The sequence below is a fragment of the Halichoerus grypus genome, chromosome 2 (assembly GCF_964656455.1).
Source record: "Halichoerus grypus chromosome 2, mHalGry1.hap1.1, whole genome shotgun sequence".
Taxonomy (NCBI): Eukaryota; Metazoa; Chordata; class Mammalia; order Carnivora; family Phocidae; genus Halichoerus; species Halichoerus grypus.
Genome location: NC_135713.1, coordinates 7,972,629 through 7,987,528, shown reverse-complemented (window position 1 = coordinate 7,987,528; position 14,900 = coordinate 7,972,629). Strand labels below are relative to the sequence as shown.

Below are 14,900 nucleotides of genomic sequence, written 5' to 3'. Positions count from 1 at the left end.
CACGGATGTCGGGTGGGTCTGCCCGCCGTGACCCCAGACCCGGGGCCCAGTAGCACGGATGTCGGGTGGGTCTGCCCGCCGTGACCCCAGACCCGGGACCCAGTAGCACGGATGTCGGGTGGGTCTGTCCGCCGTGACCCCAGACCCGGGACCCAGTAGCACGGATGTCGGGTGGGTCTGTCCGCCGTGACCCCAGACCCGGAACCCAGTAGCACAGATTGTAATAGTCCTGCAGCACGATACGTTTTAGAATGAAATACACACCAGGTTCTACGTGCAGTAGGCTGTTTGTTTTTTTTTGTAAGATGTCATCTATTCATCTGATAGCATGTTCATGCGAGCACAAGTTTGGGGTGAGGGGCAGAGGGAGAAGCAGACTCCAAGCTGAGCGTGAAGCCTGACGCGGGGCTCGATCCTAGGACCCTGAGATCATGACTTGAGCCGAAGGCAGATGCGTAAGCGACTGAGCCGCCCAGGCGCCCGTGTTCAGCTTTCAGAACTGGCCCGTCTATCCCACAACACGCTGCTAGGAATCCCAGCACGCACTCCGAAGCCTGCAGCCTCCTTGCTTCGCCAAACCACCAACGCAGCCTGAGAAGAAACGATGATCCAACAGGACTGACCAGCATCCGGGTTCACGGAAGGCAACTCTGAAACGTCACTGAAGTCAGCGTAGACCGCAACAATTCACTTCATAATTCCGGTTATGGGACTAGTCCCATCAGGATTCCTCTCCCACTGGTGGCACCTAAGTAAACATCCTGATTCTCCAGAAAAAATGGAATCTAGAGAACCAGACACAGGGCGAAACAGCATGGGGAGGGGCCCCTGGGAGTCAGAGCGCCTGGGTTTTTCCCGGCTCTACTGCTCACAGGCCAGGGGGTGAGAGCAGCGCTCAGTCTAGCTCGGACTCTCAGAACAAGGCCTGGCCTGTGCTAAGGGCTGGGCCACGTTAGTCACTGTCCCTTTAGGAAGGAGACACCGGTCTACCCGTGCATGGTAACGAGACCTTTCCTTCCATTCAACCCATTCTAACCTCCACGCGTCCTGTCCTGTGGAAAGGAAACCCCAGTGGGGCTCTCAAGGAGCCTCCTAAGTTCCTGCACATGGTGCAGGAGTCTGGGCCCACGTGGTCTCCTCTGCGCACACGCTGGCCCGTTTGGGGAAGGGCAGGGCCAGGGCAACGCGATGCCCAGGAGCCTACGTGAAGTCTTACCCTGCGCTCGCTATGCGGCTCTCAGCTAGGAGCACTCAGGACACCCCGCAATCTCGTGGTTTCCCACACTCCTCTCCGACGGGTCTCTACATCTATTGAGAGGTGCAGCACTGAAATACATTTCACAGGATCAAGCCCACAATCCACTGAATCTTGAGAACAAACTCAATGTTTGAAGTACCTACAGATAAAAAAAAGATCTACTCAAACCCCTTCATTAAGGCAGCATCTGACTGGTACGGTCGGTGTTTCTTGAAGAGAAGACAGCAGTGGTTCGAAGAGAGCTCTTTAATGGAACCAATACGAAAGCCTGCACGACAGCACCCCACGACCGAGCGTCTTTGAACAAGTACAACCACGGTTACCAAACAGCTACTTTTATTTATTATAATAGCATCCACAGTGTCTGAAAAAGGACACCGTAATAAATAACTGTAGATGCGTCACGAGACATCCCTTTATTCGGTCACAGCAGTGGGTCTTACTACTACATTTTATTCTCAAGTTTTTCCTTATTCTTCAGATTCTCCAGGCTTCCGGATGTCATCAATCTTCAAAATCATTCTAACCATTTGTGTTGCAAGAGAGATCTGTTGCTTTTTGCCAATCAAAGTTTCTATGACATGCTGCTGCTTCATATCTGAGAAACACAGAGATTATCCTAAATATATTTCATATTAATAACTTGTTCTCATTTACAGAATCACAGTAAAACTTAAATACAAATCTGGAAGAAGCCCACAGTCCCAGTTACACTTTCAGAGGAACAGGATTTCGTTGTCCCGAGGACACTCTGGAACTTGAACCTGGGTGCCAGAAAGCTGGGGGTGGAGGGGACCTCTCTCCAATGACAAGCTCAAGTGCTGGGCGACTAGCTAAAACCTTTCAGAGACATCTCGCCCCACAAAGTATTCACTAATAACATAATTTAGTAAGCCCAAAATAAGTGAAAAAATCGGACTATACCTGAAATGTAAAATAATTCCAAGAAAGGCCTAAAAATTGTAAGTGTCAACAGAACCAGGCCTTCAAGTTAAAAGCAAATTTAAGTATTTGACAAAGAGCTGCTGTTCTTAAGATCCGCTGGCTGTGAACATGAAAACCACAGCACAGCTGTCGTTCTAAGTAAAAGCACAAACCCTTGGATTCTGTGGCTGGGGAGGGCCGCAGAACTCTGGGCACGGCCCGTTAGCACCAAGTCATGAGTTCCGACAAGCTTCCGCTAGGTCACCCTTCAAACCCCAGCAGCTACGGTACTGGAATCGCGGACACAACCCCAGAATAAACGGAGACCAAAAAGTCAATTTCAGAGCTGCTTCCCAGGCCACCCAGATCCTACCTGTGTAAAGAAGAAACGTGGGAACAATTTTCTAAAACCAGAAATGGAAGTCATCTTTGGTAGAAAACAGCACATTATACTTTACAGTTATTAAAATGAGTGATATGTTGCTAGGACTAGCAGTCTCAGCGACTCCTAAGGTAATCAAACGAAACTTTCTAAAATTCGCGACCTGAATATCTCAAGTGTGTAAGTATTTAAGATACAATAATCTCACACTGTGCACCCAGCAGGAAATCACTCGATTTCAACCCAACGCAGCCCCTCCAAGTCGCCACTGCTCCTCACCATTTGTACCCTTGTGCGAACAGTCAATTCCCAGAGCGGGGTTCATCTCCTTCACTTGTCTGGCTCGGACTTCGGTCATAGTCTGGATGGGATTCATGCCGCTGTTTTCAGAGAGAGCCATGGGGATGACCTCCAGCGCGTCGGCAAAAGCCCGCATGGCGTACTGCTCCAAGGTTGGGCACTGAAGGGGACAGGGTGGCGGTTAGCATGCTTGGTAAAAACAAAAAAACAAGCCAGCAATTTGGAAATGTAACTAAATCGCATACTTCGAAAACCTAACTCATGAAGAATTCTAAGAATAGGCGGTCTTATTTTTAATCTACCAGAATATGTAAATGTCACTACAGGGGTAGGAAAAGGTATACACGTGAGAGAAGTCTCAAATCAGCTCTTACTACTTTATTTTTAGTTATGAGATTCATTTAACTTTGAGCTTCAAATAACATTACAAGACTGGAGAGTGACCGTCAAGGCTGGAATGCCGGGTTTTGGACACCTGCACCTAACGTGTGGGCGAGAATCACAGACCAGACGCTGGTTACCCACGGCTACCACGCTTTGTTCACAGCACCCCCGCTGTGCCCACCGGGGTCCAGAAAGCCCGCACGGGCTCTACCTTGTCGGCCTCCTGGCTCACCGCCAGGGCACAAGCGATCTCAGCGGCGCCTCCTCCGTACACCACCCGGTTATCGCGGATGAGGTTCCGGATGACACACAGAGCATCGTGAAGGGATCGTTTCGCTTCCTCGATGATCTACGGAAAAAGACAGTTTTGCCTAAATTACTGTTATCACCATGTACTTGTTTTAGAGCCAGCTACCTGGCACCTCTGATTTAATCTAGGTGTTTGCTGGGTACTGGAAATACTAACTCCCCTATTAAAACTCTCTAGGTTAAGAACAAATGGAGAGAACACACCAGAACATTCGTTGCCAGATGGTTTCTACCTTTACCCTCCCTTTCCTCCCTATAATGTAGTTACAACCAGGCAGAGGCAGCCAGGGACTCATTCTGGGACCCATGAGGAGCAAGGGAAGGGGTCAAAAAATCCAAAACTGACCAAGAAAAACCTCACGAGTCTAACTGATCAGGATGCACTAAATATCTATTCTGAGAGAAGGGAGAGAATACTGGTGGTTATTTACTTGGGTCCCCTACTTAAGCAACTCCAAGACCAGTGTGCCTTGTAGAATTAACAACGGAACATGGTCTTTGATAATTTTACATCACGGTAAGTCACGATTTCTTGAGAAAAATGATTGTTTAAAAAATAACAATTATATCTCAGTTAAATACATGACAGGCAAAGCCAAACCATATACCAAAAGCAGAAAAAATGCAGGATAAATAAGCGGATTCTTACCATCTTATTTCCTCCTCTGATAAAAATGGTCACAGCCCTGGAGTTCTTACACTGCTCGATGACCAGCATTTTGTCCTTAGTGGTCCCAAAGGAGATCTCTTTTACAAGACCAGCAAAGCCCAGCTTCTCAGAGGTAAGCTCTGAGAACCGCGGAACGATCCGGCCTCCCGTCGCGATGGCGATCAGCTGGGTGGGGTAGTCAGGAGGAGGAGAGAGACGATGCTGGTGAGCACTGAACTTCCTAAATCAGACCACAGATGAGCCAAGCTCCATCTAGGACTACCCTGTGCACCCAAGTGCTAACACACACTAGCCCAAAAGGTCAAGGTCAACCCAAAAAGCCTTGTCAATCAGTGTGGTTTGAAGGGCTGGTGTCTTGGTCGGGCCCCATCACCCTGCACACACTCCCCATAGCTCCTGACCGCCTCTCCCAACCGGATCGAGCTCTGAGCAGTGGCCCCTCTCCACGCCCTGGCCGCAGTGAGGACCAGAGGCCGTGCGTCCGGGCACAGACCCCATGTGGGACGGCCGTCAGCATGTGGCTGACATGGAAGTGGCTAAGACAGGGCTTCCTGCCTCAGAGACCCAAGCGGGATGACAGATGGAAAGCATTTCTAAAAACCACAGAACACTAGAACTACACAGCTCTGCTGTTCTTTATGACAATACACATTTTTTATAAATAAAAAAAGATTCCAGCACTTTTCTCTCTCCCAGCTCCCCCTCCCCTAATCTATGGAGCCTTGGCACAATGTGGTTACTGAAGGCAAATGCTATCAAAGCAACCCTAAGACACACAGGCATCTTAAGCTCACCCCGAGTTCCCAAGTCTTCACACGGAGCATCCTACCTCTATTTCAGGTCCTCCTACCCAGCGAACCGCAGGGAGGTTATTCTGAAGAAGTAAATGATTCGCTTCATCGTCGAAGCCCCACTGGCAAATAGCTAGGTTAGCTCCCGTTTCTTTAATCTGGGGAAAAAAATGCCGCAGTCTTGTCAGTGTTCCTTGTGCTCGAAGAAAGACGGGATACACAGTGGGATGTGCATTGAAACAAAGCAGAGAGAAGGAAGGAAACACCCAGGTGTCTTACTTTCTGTCAGGCCCAAATTCCAAATAACAAACAGGTATCAATAGAAATCACCTCATTTTTTTTTAAAAGAATTATTTATTTGAGAGACAGAAACAGAGCTTGCAAGTGCATGCGTAGCGGAGGGACAGAGAGAGAGGGAGAATCCCAAGTGGACTCTGAGCTGAGTGCAGAGCCCGACACTGGGCTTGATCCCATGACCCTGAGATCATGACCTGAGCTGCAATAAGCAGTTGGACGCTCAGCTGACTGAACCACCCAGGCGCCCCTGGAATCACCTCAGTTTGTAAACTATGCTTTAAGTGTCAGTAATTCACGCTGAACCCCACGGCCACAGTGAAATAAAACAAAGACGTGTCAACAAGGGTTAGCACTGCCCCAGGACCTGGGGGACAGCTGCCTCGCCACAAATATCCGTAAGGCAAATTCATTCATTATGTGTCTAACGGAAACAGCATCTTTGACACACATTTCTCTCCACCTGCTTTTCTCACTTGGGTGTACTACCCTCTGTGGATCAGCAGGCTAGTTTAGAGGCCCACAGAGGTGATCCTGCCTCCCACCCCTGCAAATGGCTGAGCCACTTGTCCTGGGAAGGCAGCAATGACCAGAACCGTCCTGTGTATCCCACCCTCGGCAGTCACCTGTGGTTGCTGGGCCCCTCACACCCACTCTGTCTGCACCTAAACCTCTTGAACCTTCCAGCACACCAGCTCTCTTTTATTCCATGGCCCTCTGGAACTCAGTCTGTTAACAGCCCACCAATTCTTGAGAACTCCTTCTGGCACATTCCTGTGAACAAACCCTGGCTGTCCCCTGAAGCCAACCTGCCTCAGTATCTCCTCAAACGGCTAGTTTTCCCTCCCATGTGCTCAAAATAGGAGGGGTCCTTCTTGGTCCCCTCAACTGAGGGTAACATTCCTCTCTCTGTGCACAACTCTCATTCTGTAGTATGTTAGCATCTAGTCCCATCACATTCCCGGCAACCCACCCATCTACCAACACCATTCAGCCAACTCCCCTGGCCTCTCAGTTCCCGCCCCCTTTTCGCCCAGTGCACCTCGGCTGGCATTTCCACGGCAGCCTCGTAGCCCAGATAATGGGTTTTAATTTACAAACTCCTGCCAGCATGCTCCCACCTCTCAGCCTTGCTGCTGCCTGCACGTCCCAACCATGTTCCTGCCTCAGGGCCTTTGCATATGCTGCCCACGACCACCTTACCCTCAGCCTGGAATGCTCTTCACCCAGATACATAGCTTTCTCACTTTGCTTAGGTCTCTGGTCACATGTCACCGCCTTAAAGAGACTTTCTCTGACCAGTGTCCTTCACAGAGCCACTACCCACTTTCCCCTTACTCTGCTGTTCCCCGCTGTATCTCAGGTACATACACCAGTGTCTGGTATATGGTGGGCAGACACACAGATCACAGGAGTAAACGAATCCAACTACTCCCGTGAAGACAGACGTCAAGATGGCTCTGGTCTGTCTGTCGTGGTACGTGATGCTCATGGAGTGCTGATGCTGTAAATTCTGAAGGAGCGACTGTCAGGGTTATGCACGCGTAAAATACTACTAACAGCCAGACAAAAAGGGTTAAGGTGTTGTATAAGCCAAGACCTGGAATTACAATTAGTTACGTTCTAGTTTAATTCCAGTTATTCAGTAACTCTTTTCTCTACAAGTTATATTTAGACGTTTTGAACACCTGCTAAGTTAAATAATGAAGTTGTCCAAACCTTGAACGTACTCTGGCTTAGGTGTCCAGGAAAGCAAGCATTGTAAAATCAAGAGCACAGCTCAAAGTAAGCAAGCCAACTCTTTCAAGTACTCCACACGTTACCATTTTAAGACAAGATCAGCTTTCTTTCCTCTTTAAGCCTTTCTGGGCCCTGTGCCCACTTTGATTTCTTCTCACTGTGAACTTTTACTACTTTTATAATTTAAAAGCGAAATAACGTGGCTCATACCGTTAACACTTTAACGTGGAACCACACAACGGAGCATCCAGACATTTCAGGTGAGTGCCATGCGTTATTTATCACGTACAAATCTATAGCTAAGTAACCGTATCCTTTGAGTCTAAATTTTACTAACAATTACAGTGAGACTTACTTGCTGAATCATCTCTTCGAACTTCTCCTTTTCGTATTTCTGAAGGGCTTTATAATCTTCAACAGAGGTCACGTCCAGCTTATGCTTGGTCTTTGGTTTTGGTGGTTCAAATGGACACGTAAGGATTGCAATCTTAGCATTTTCTACTTGCTATGGGGAGAGAGAAAACCCTTAAGCTGGTGGATTTAAGAGCGGGAAAAACCGTCTGAATCTGAAAGGCACAGACTTACTTTTGGCATCTGCGGGTGACTGAAATCCTTGTCCACGATCACGCCCTTGATAAGTTTAGTATCCTCCAGCCGCCCGCCCACTTTGCCTTCCACCTTGATGAGCTCGAAGTCCACGTCTTGGCGCTGCATGTCCGCTACGGTGAGGACAGCATTCACGGCGATCTCGGCCATCTGCCGGTGACAGCTGTTAACCCTGAGGAAAACCCCAAACAAACCTTTCACGCTCGCAGACAACTACTGTGACCAAAGCACGACACGCGATACAACGTGGTTCCTCCGGCGTATTTCGTAAAACCAGTGACGTTCGGAGTCTGTAGCCAGCAGGGCCACCGTAACCTGCACTTTCAACAGCCTGGGGTGGGGCTTCCTCACCTGGGCTCCACAGACCCCAAAGAAAACCATACCTGGGACGGGGAAAGGAAGGACACCTTGTCTAAAGGAGGTGCAGCACTTAGTAAGAAGTGAGAGGACTTGACATGGCTGCTCCCTTTGCAGGAACTTCCACCAACATCAGTTACGGACCTGGGTGGTGGCGGGCAGGAGCGGTATCTGTTTGGAAACCTTTGAAACCTCTGAACAGACTGCTCAATAAATTTACTTTTGGTTCTGGAAAAACTGCACCGGAACTTAGTACTTGAAACACAGTGCCTGAAATCTTGAGTCATTTTGGAGAGAAAATAACCACGAAGCCGTGTTATTAGGGGATCTATGGTATTTTGCTTTATGCTGAATACATCTGGCCACTATTGGCTGTTTTGAACATCTTCTGCACTAAAGATCTATGATTTTAGGAAGACCTGCAAACACAGCAAGGTCAACTTACAAAGCCATGACAACATGAGGTTTGTGCATTTTGACTAAGGGTAACATCTGCCTTCCAGGAGGAGGATAGTACTGTACTTGGGACAGAGACCACCCTCTAGCCAGTGAGGCTCAGCACCTGGACACCACCGCCGTAGAGCCTTTCCCTGGGGGTAGAGGGAGCAACTATTTCTCTTGTACTCCCCCTGACATCCGAGTCAAGACTCTGCCTTCCTTTTTGCTGAAACTACCACACACACGTATTAGAAATTAAAACATTTCTCACACTGATCTTGATTCAAAATAACCAGTGTAATAAAGCACCTCAAGCTAAATTTTTATGCTACATCATGGCAAGAGCCAGTAAATATTATTGTTCCAGTAAGTATGTCCCTTGGCTGAGGCTGCTTTCAGTCTCCGGGGGCGGGACCTGTGTCTCTGAGCCCCCAAGACATGGCAGCAGGCCTGGTAAATAGCAGGCATTATGAAAACGTTGAAAACGCCCAGTGTAAGTCAATTTCAAGACTGGCCCTTCTTACTGAATTAAAATTCTGGACCAGTAACTTGCTTGTTGAATAAATAAAAAGTGGAGCCCCTCCCCCTAAATGAGCAAAGAAATGGTGCATGTGTTTTGAAAATTGACATTCCCCAAGCAGGACCATTTTCTGCTCAATTTCTAACAGAGCCTATCCTGCTAAATTAAAGAACAGCATCTCTTACAAATACTGCAGAGAGGATGTCATACCCAAGCCTGGGGCTTCAGTCTCCAACCAGAACAGATGCGGCTATACCTGCACTAAAAACAAAGCAAACCAAAGTAACAGAAACAGAACGCAGCACACAGAACCAGGAGGAGGCTGCTAGCGGCCATCAGAAAGGAGGTCTTTAGCGACAGGCACACCCATGCTGCCTTCTCGGCACGCGCCGCGGCAGTGCTCTACCGTAGACGTACACTTTGGAGCCCAGCGTGGTCTTTGCGGTCTGAATCAGCGGCTCAGTGTCCTTTATGTCGACGAGGACACTATCGCTGATCTTGTCCAGGTGCTCGATAGCGATGCGGGCGGCCTGTTCATAGCCGTCGGCGATCCTGATCGGGTGAATGCCGCGGTCCAGCAGCTGCTCGGCTTCCTCCAGCAGGGCGCCAGCCAGGACTGCAGACAGGACAGCGCACAACCAGATCAGGAACACGCGAACGCTTATATGATCACTACCAATCAGATGGACTACCCTAGAAGTAGGAAGGTTCTGGAATTAAAGTAAAAGTATCTTGGAGGTGGGAGTTTATTTTTTTTGTAAGACAACCTCTGGTTTTGCTTTTAGCAAAGACCTGACAGTTCCTGCCCCCCTTATAAATGGTGTTAGCTCTCAGTGATGGACAGAATGTAACTGAAAAACATAACCTAAAAACATTTTTTATAAGGGCAAAAACCTCTTGTGCTTCCCAAGCCAAGAATTTCTTTTCTTTTAGAATTTATTTTATTCAAAGATTTTATTTATTATTTATTTGAGAGAGAAAGAGTGAGATATCACAAGCAGGGGGCAGGGGTAGAGGGAGAAGACTCCCCACCGAGCAGGAAGGGGATCATGAGCCCAAGGCACCCAGGTGACCCAGAATTTTTTTATTTTTAAGTAATCTCTACACCCAACATGGGCCTCTAACTTACAACCCCGAGATCAAGAGTTGCCTACTCTACCAAGTGAGCCAGCCAAGTGCCCCTCCCAGGCCAGGGATTTCTATTCAGTAAAATTTGTTGGGTGATAAGAGGATTTAAGAACTTACGACTTATCCTCCCCACCATCTTCCCTCCCCCTTGTTTTAGCATCACAAAGAGGAAGAATATCGTTTGTTTTAATACTGCCACACTCCAAGCACATCCATAATAGTGCTTGGCACCCAATAAATATTTGTTGAATAAATGAATTCAAATCTCATCTGCAGAAAAGGTAACATTAAAGTAATTCTTTCCATCTTCCACCTTCCCCAACTTTTTAAGTATTTCAGACCTTCAGAAAAAGTATAAAAATAGTAAAATGAATAGTTTACTAACACCATTTTACCACGTTTGTTTTCTCTACGGAGGCACACATATAATTCTGTTCAACTACGCGACAATTAGTTGCAAAAATCATAATATGTCACCCCTAAGTATCTGAGCATCCAGCTCCAAGTACAAGGGCATTTTCCTATAGCACTATAATGTAACTGTCATGCTCAGGAAACTTAACGGGGTGCTACTCTGCAATGCGCAATCCACAAATCCTTCCATGTACCCCAAACATCCCTCACAGTTAAACAAAACAAAGAAAACAAAGAAAACAAAAAAGCACCCACATCCAATCAAGAGTTATGCATTACAGCTGCGTGCCATTTCGCTTTGGCTCCCTTGATTTAGAACAGTTTTTGAATGCTCCCCCAACCCCTTCTTGTCCTTCCAGGAAAAGGACTTTTGGGCCTTATATTAAGCCATGTCCTTCAACCTGGATTTGCATGATGGTCTCCTCACAATCTGATTCAGAGTAAACATTCTTGGCAGGTGTCTGTGATTTTAATACTTCTGGAACAGGGTGTTAGAAAGACTATTTTGCTTTCTTACCAACCACCCCCGTGGTCCCATCTCCAATTTCATCATCCTGTGATTTGGACAGCTCCACCATCAGCTTGGCAATCTGGTGATCAACGTCCATCATGCTTAGAATGGTGGCACCGTCATTTGTCACTGTCACGTCGCCATCCTTGTCCACCATCATTTTATCAAGTCCTAGAAAAATGGCAATGTTTATAATGGCATTAGGCAAAAGAACAGAAACAAAATCTGTACCAAAAGTTATAAAAAAAAAAAAAAATTAGTCTCTTGACCCAATTCCTACTTACAGAACTTATTATAAAAATGTAACATACATAAAAGAGTATCTACATGCAAACATCCTTTTAGGTTGGCGAATACAAACCAAGACGCTGGAAGCAATCTAAAGGGCTAAAGCCAGAGAAACAGGAGAAAAAAAAGGAGCATCACTAAATGTAGCATTAATCATAAAAAGGGACAACTACGATGTGGAAAATGCTAATGAAATGATGTGAAAAGGGAGGAAAAAACCCTGACGTAAAACCATATGCAACTATGATCGTGAACATGTTGAAAGCCCGGAATACACAAAACAAGTTTGTTAGTGGTGGGGACCTAGGATGCCACCTGCCCCATGTCCCAACTTTATAAAAGGGTTGTATCAACTGTCTATAATTGATAACACTCGTCAAAAAACACAGAACTGTGTCTCTTACCATTTGGTCCAAGCGATGTTCTCATTGTATTTGCCACAGCCTTTGCTGCCATGATATGAGACTGAAAAATGAAACAAACAGAAAAAAACAAATGTTCAAGGGGTGCCTGGGTGGCTCAGTGGTTAAGCGTCTGCCTTCGGCTCAGGTCATGACCCCAGGGCCCTGGGATCAAGGCCTGCTCAGCGGGGAGCTGCTTCTCCCTCTCCCATTCCCCCTGCTTGTGTTCCCTCTGTCGCTGTCTCTGTCAAATAAATAAATAATATCTTACAAACAGAAAAGAAACATACAAAATAAGCTCCTTTAAAAAAAACGAAACAAAAACACAAATGTTCAAGTTACGTATTTTAATAGTTAAAAGCACACAACTAATGATTATAAAACCTACTTATAGTTTCTGTTCTCTAGAAACTTTCACATTTAAGTGGCAACATACAAATCTAAGTAAGTGTGGTAACCTTCACAACCACCAGCTTTAGTAGACCATTCTCATGTAAAAGCAGCAGAACCTAGTGCTTTAACGCAGCACATCTACGAGGCAGGTTCTCCTACCTGCCCCATTCTACAGCTGAGAGGGTGGGCAGTCTGACCGGGCAGGCCATGGAAGACCACTTTGCAATGCTAACCTCACACGAAGAGTCCAGATGTACATGTACAGCACCTTGAACTATCACACTACGGTGTACTGCAGAAATGTACCCTTCTCTTCCATGGTCGAGCCAGTACACGGCCCACATGTGAAAAGTCACCCTTGTCATGTGCCAAGAGTATCAATAAAGTAATGGAAACTTGCAAGCATCCCTTCCTGTTTGTGCCACAACCAGGCTCATTTTCCCTCCAAATGTTCCTTTGCTCCCAGTCTCGCTGTCACCAACCTAACCTGGATCCACAGCACCCTACAGAAATCCAGGGTCTCTTATGTACTCCTATCCTTTAGACTCATCTGACATCCAGCTAACCCATCCATTTTTCTCAAACATGCCATTTGCCAGTCCGCAAACCTTAAATGACTCCCTGGTGCCTCAACACTGAAGTCTGAAAGCTTCAGCGTTTTCTTTAATGCGCTCCGCAACCTGAGAGCTACTTTCCCTTCCAGTGACGATGGTCCCTGCTTGTTCCCCAAATATGTCCTCTGTTCCTTGAAGCAGTACGGTGGAGAGAAGCTGCTCTGCTCATCAAAATCCCAACTTTCAAAGCAGTTCAAATGCCCATGTTCTGTGAAGCCCTCCCGGTCACTCCATCTGGCAGGTAGGAAAACAGAAACTTCATAGGATCTGTGAAAATGTTGGTCATTGAAATACACATCGAAGGATTTGTCTGTGTAACGGAATTTTTAAAGGATCATCATCACAGGTAAGCAGTTCTTAACCAGGGATGATTTTGTCCCTCAGGAGACATCTGGCAAGGCCTGCAGACATCTTTGGTTGTAACAAATGGGATGGGGGCTGCTACTGGCACGGACGGAGTAGGTAAAGGCCTGGATGCTGCTCAACGTCCTGTACGGGACAGGCCCGCAAACAAAGAACGATCTGGGCCCCCAAATATCAACAATGCCAAAGCTGAGAACTCTGGCTTTAGACCACTGGTTCTGGGGTCAGCCAGAGGTGTGCTTGAATCCTGGCCCCTTTCTTCACTGACAAGCTGCACCACCTCCCTGAACCGTGGTCCCTCCTGAAGTGACCCCACGGAACCCTCATCCTCAGCCTGAGGGAGGTGTACTACCCCCACTGAGAAAGAGGTTCGGAGACGTTGTGCAAACAACGACGACTGTATGGCTTCTTCACTTGTTTAAAATACAAAGACGCCAAGTGAACTGAGACACCTCAGCCCTGGAGATGCGATCTCACTTTTAACAAACCCTAAAGAAGTCCGTGTCCTCTCGAAGCTTCCACTGCATTTTGTCAACATCTGTGTTCAGATGACTTTCTCACCTGGACGCCTGCTCCTGGTTTAACTCCTCTGGTCCCTCCTGTTCCCTTTCGTCCACCAGACCCAACTTCCTTAAGTACAGTTCTACCTGAACTGCGGTTCTGCTCAAAACCCCCTTACTGGCTCCCCTCCCTCCCAGGGCTTAACATCTTGACTGCGAGGCACGGAAGCTTCCACCTTCAGGAACTGCTGCTGACTTGAACGAGACTGGGCTCCATCCAAACCACATTGCTCTTTCCCTCCACAGTGCGCCATGCGTCTTCCTGCCCAGCTTTCTGCCTTTGCTGTCCCCTCTTCCCCAAATGCTACCTCTGCCACATTCAGGAGAGTGACCCCATCTCTGATCAAAAGCCACCCTCCACCTTTTATCCGCACCCACACGCTGCCTCGTATTCCTTGCCTCATGGTCATGGGCGTCCACCGTCCACTCTGGCGGTGGTATTTTCTTCTCTAAGGGCACACAGTTTTCGTTTTCACGACACCACATCCACCATCACGCATGTATAAAGGTGCTCAGAAATTAAATACTTCGTAAACGACTAAACCTCTAAGAAGTGACAAAGGGAGCCTCATCCTTTGGGGGCTGTGGCTTGTTCCCCGGCCAGGTGACCAGAGAATACCCTCCCTGCCTCTTCCCGACGGAAACACTGTACGAACGACCCGGAGCCGGAGAAGCCATCGGAGGCGGGCTCGCAGCCTAGGCGCTGAACTGCCCCACCCAACGCTGACGGGCGCCAGCAGCTCCACCCCAAACCCCAAATTGGGATTAAAGGCTTCTACGCCGGCCTCGCCCCAGCTCAAGGAGCGGGGTGCAGGGCCGGAGACGAGACGGGGTCCCCGACCTTTCCGGGGAGCACATGGCGGAACCGCTCCCAGGCGTGCGCAGGCGCAGAGCCACGGGCTTCGGCCACCTCCCCTCATGCCACCGCCAGCGTCCGTCCTGTTACCTTGAGAGCCTCAAGTCCCATAAGACGAGATTTGCGATCCTGATCCTTGATGATGAGGAAAGGGCGCCCATATTCATCGAAGGCGAGGGTCCCGACCGACGCCATGGTGCAGCAGCAGTGGTTACTTTCCCCCAACCGGTGGAGACCGCGCCGGAACCGAGAACACGCCTTCCGCTCGCGGGAGGGCGCAACAGTGCGCGCATGCGCAGTCCGGGACGCGTGAGACTTATTTTTCACCCGAGACTAGTTTGACGCCAGACAGTACCTTCTGGAATCAGAAGCCTTAGGAAACTTCTATCATCCCGGAAG

At 48.0% G+C, this 14,900-nt stretch overlaps 1 protein-coding gene across 1 annotated transcript; it reads right to left on the bottom strand.

The window, feature by feature from the left end:
• Positions 1-1,577: 1,577 nt before the first annotated feature.
• CCT5 (chaperonin containing TCP1 subunit 5) lies at positions 1,578-14,775 on the bottom strand. Its single transcript, XM_036104541.2, has 11 exons — positions 14,592-14,775; positions 11,719-11,779; positions 11,033-11,197; positions 9,391-9,589; positions 7,638-7,830; positions 7,408-7,557; positions 5,057-5,176; positions 4,207-4,392; positions 3,460-3,597; positions 2,844-3,024; positions 1,578-1,856 (listed from the first exon to the last, which is right to left on the bottom strand). The coding sequence occupies exons 1-11, from the start codon at positions 14,694-14,696 to the stop codon at positions 1,729-1,731; spliced, it is 1,626 nt and encodes a 541-aa protein (XP_035960434.1). The 5' UTR covers positions 14,697-14,775; the 3' UTR covers positions 1,578-1,728.
• Positions 14,776-14,900: the final 125 nt, after the last annotated feature.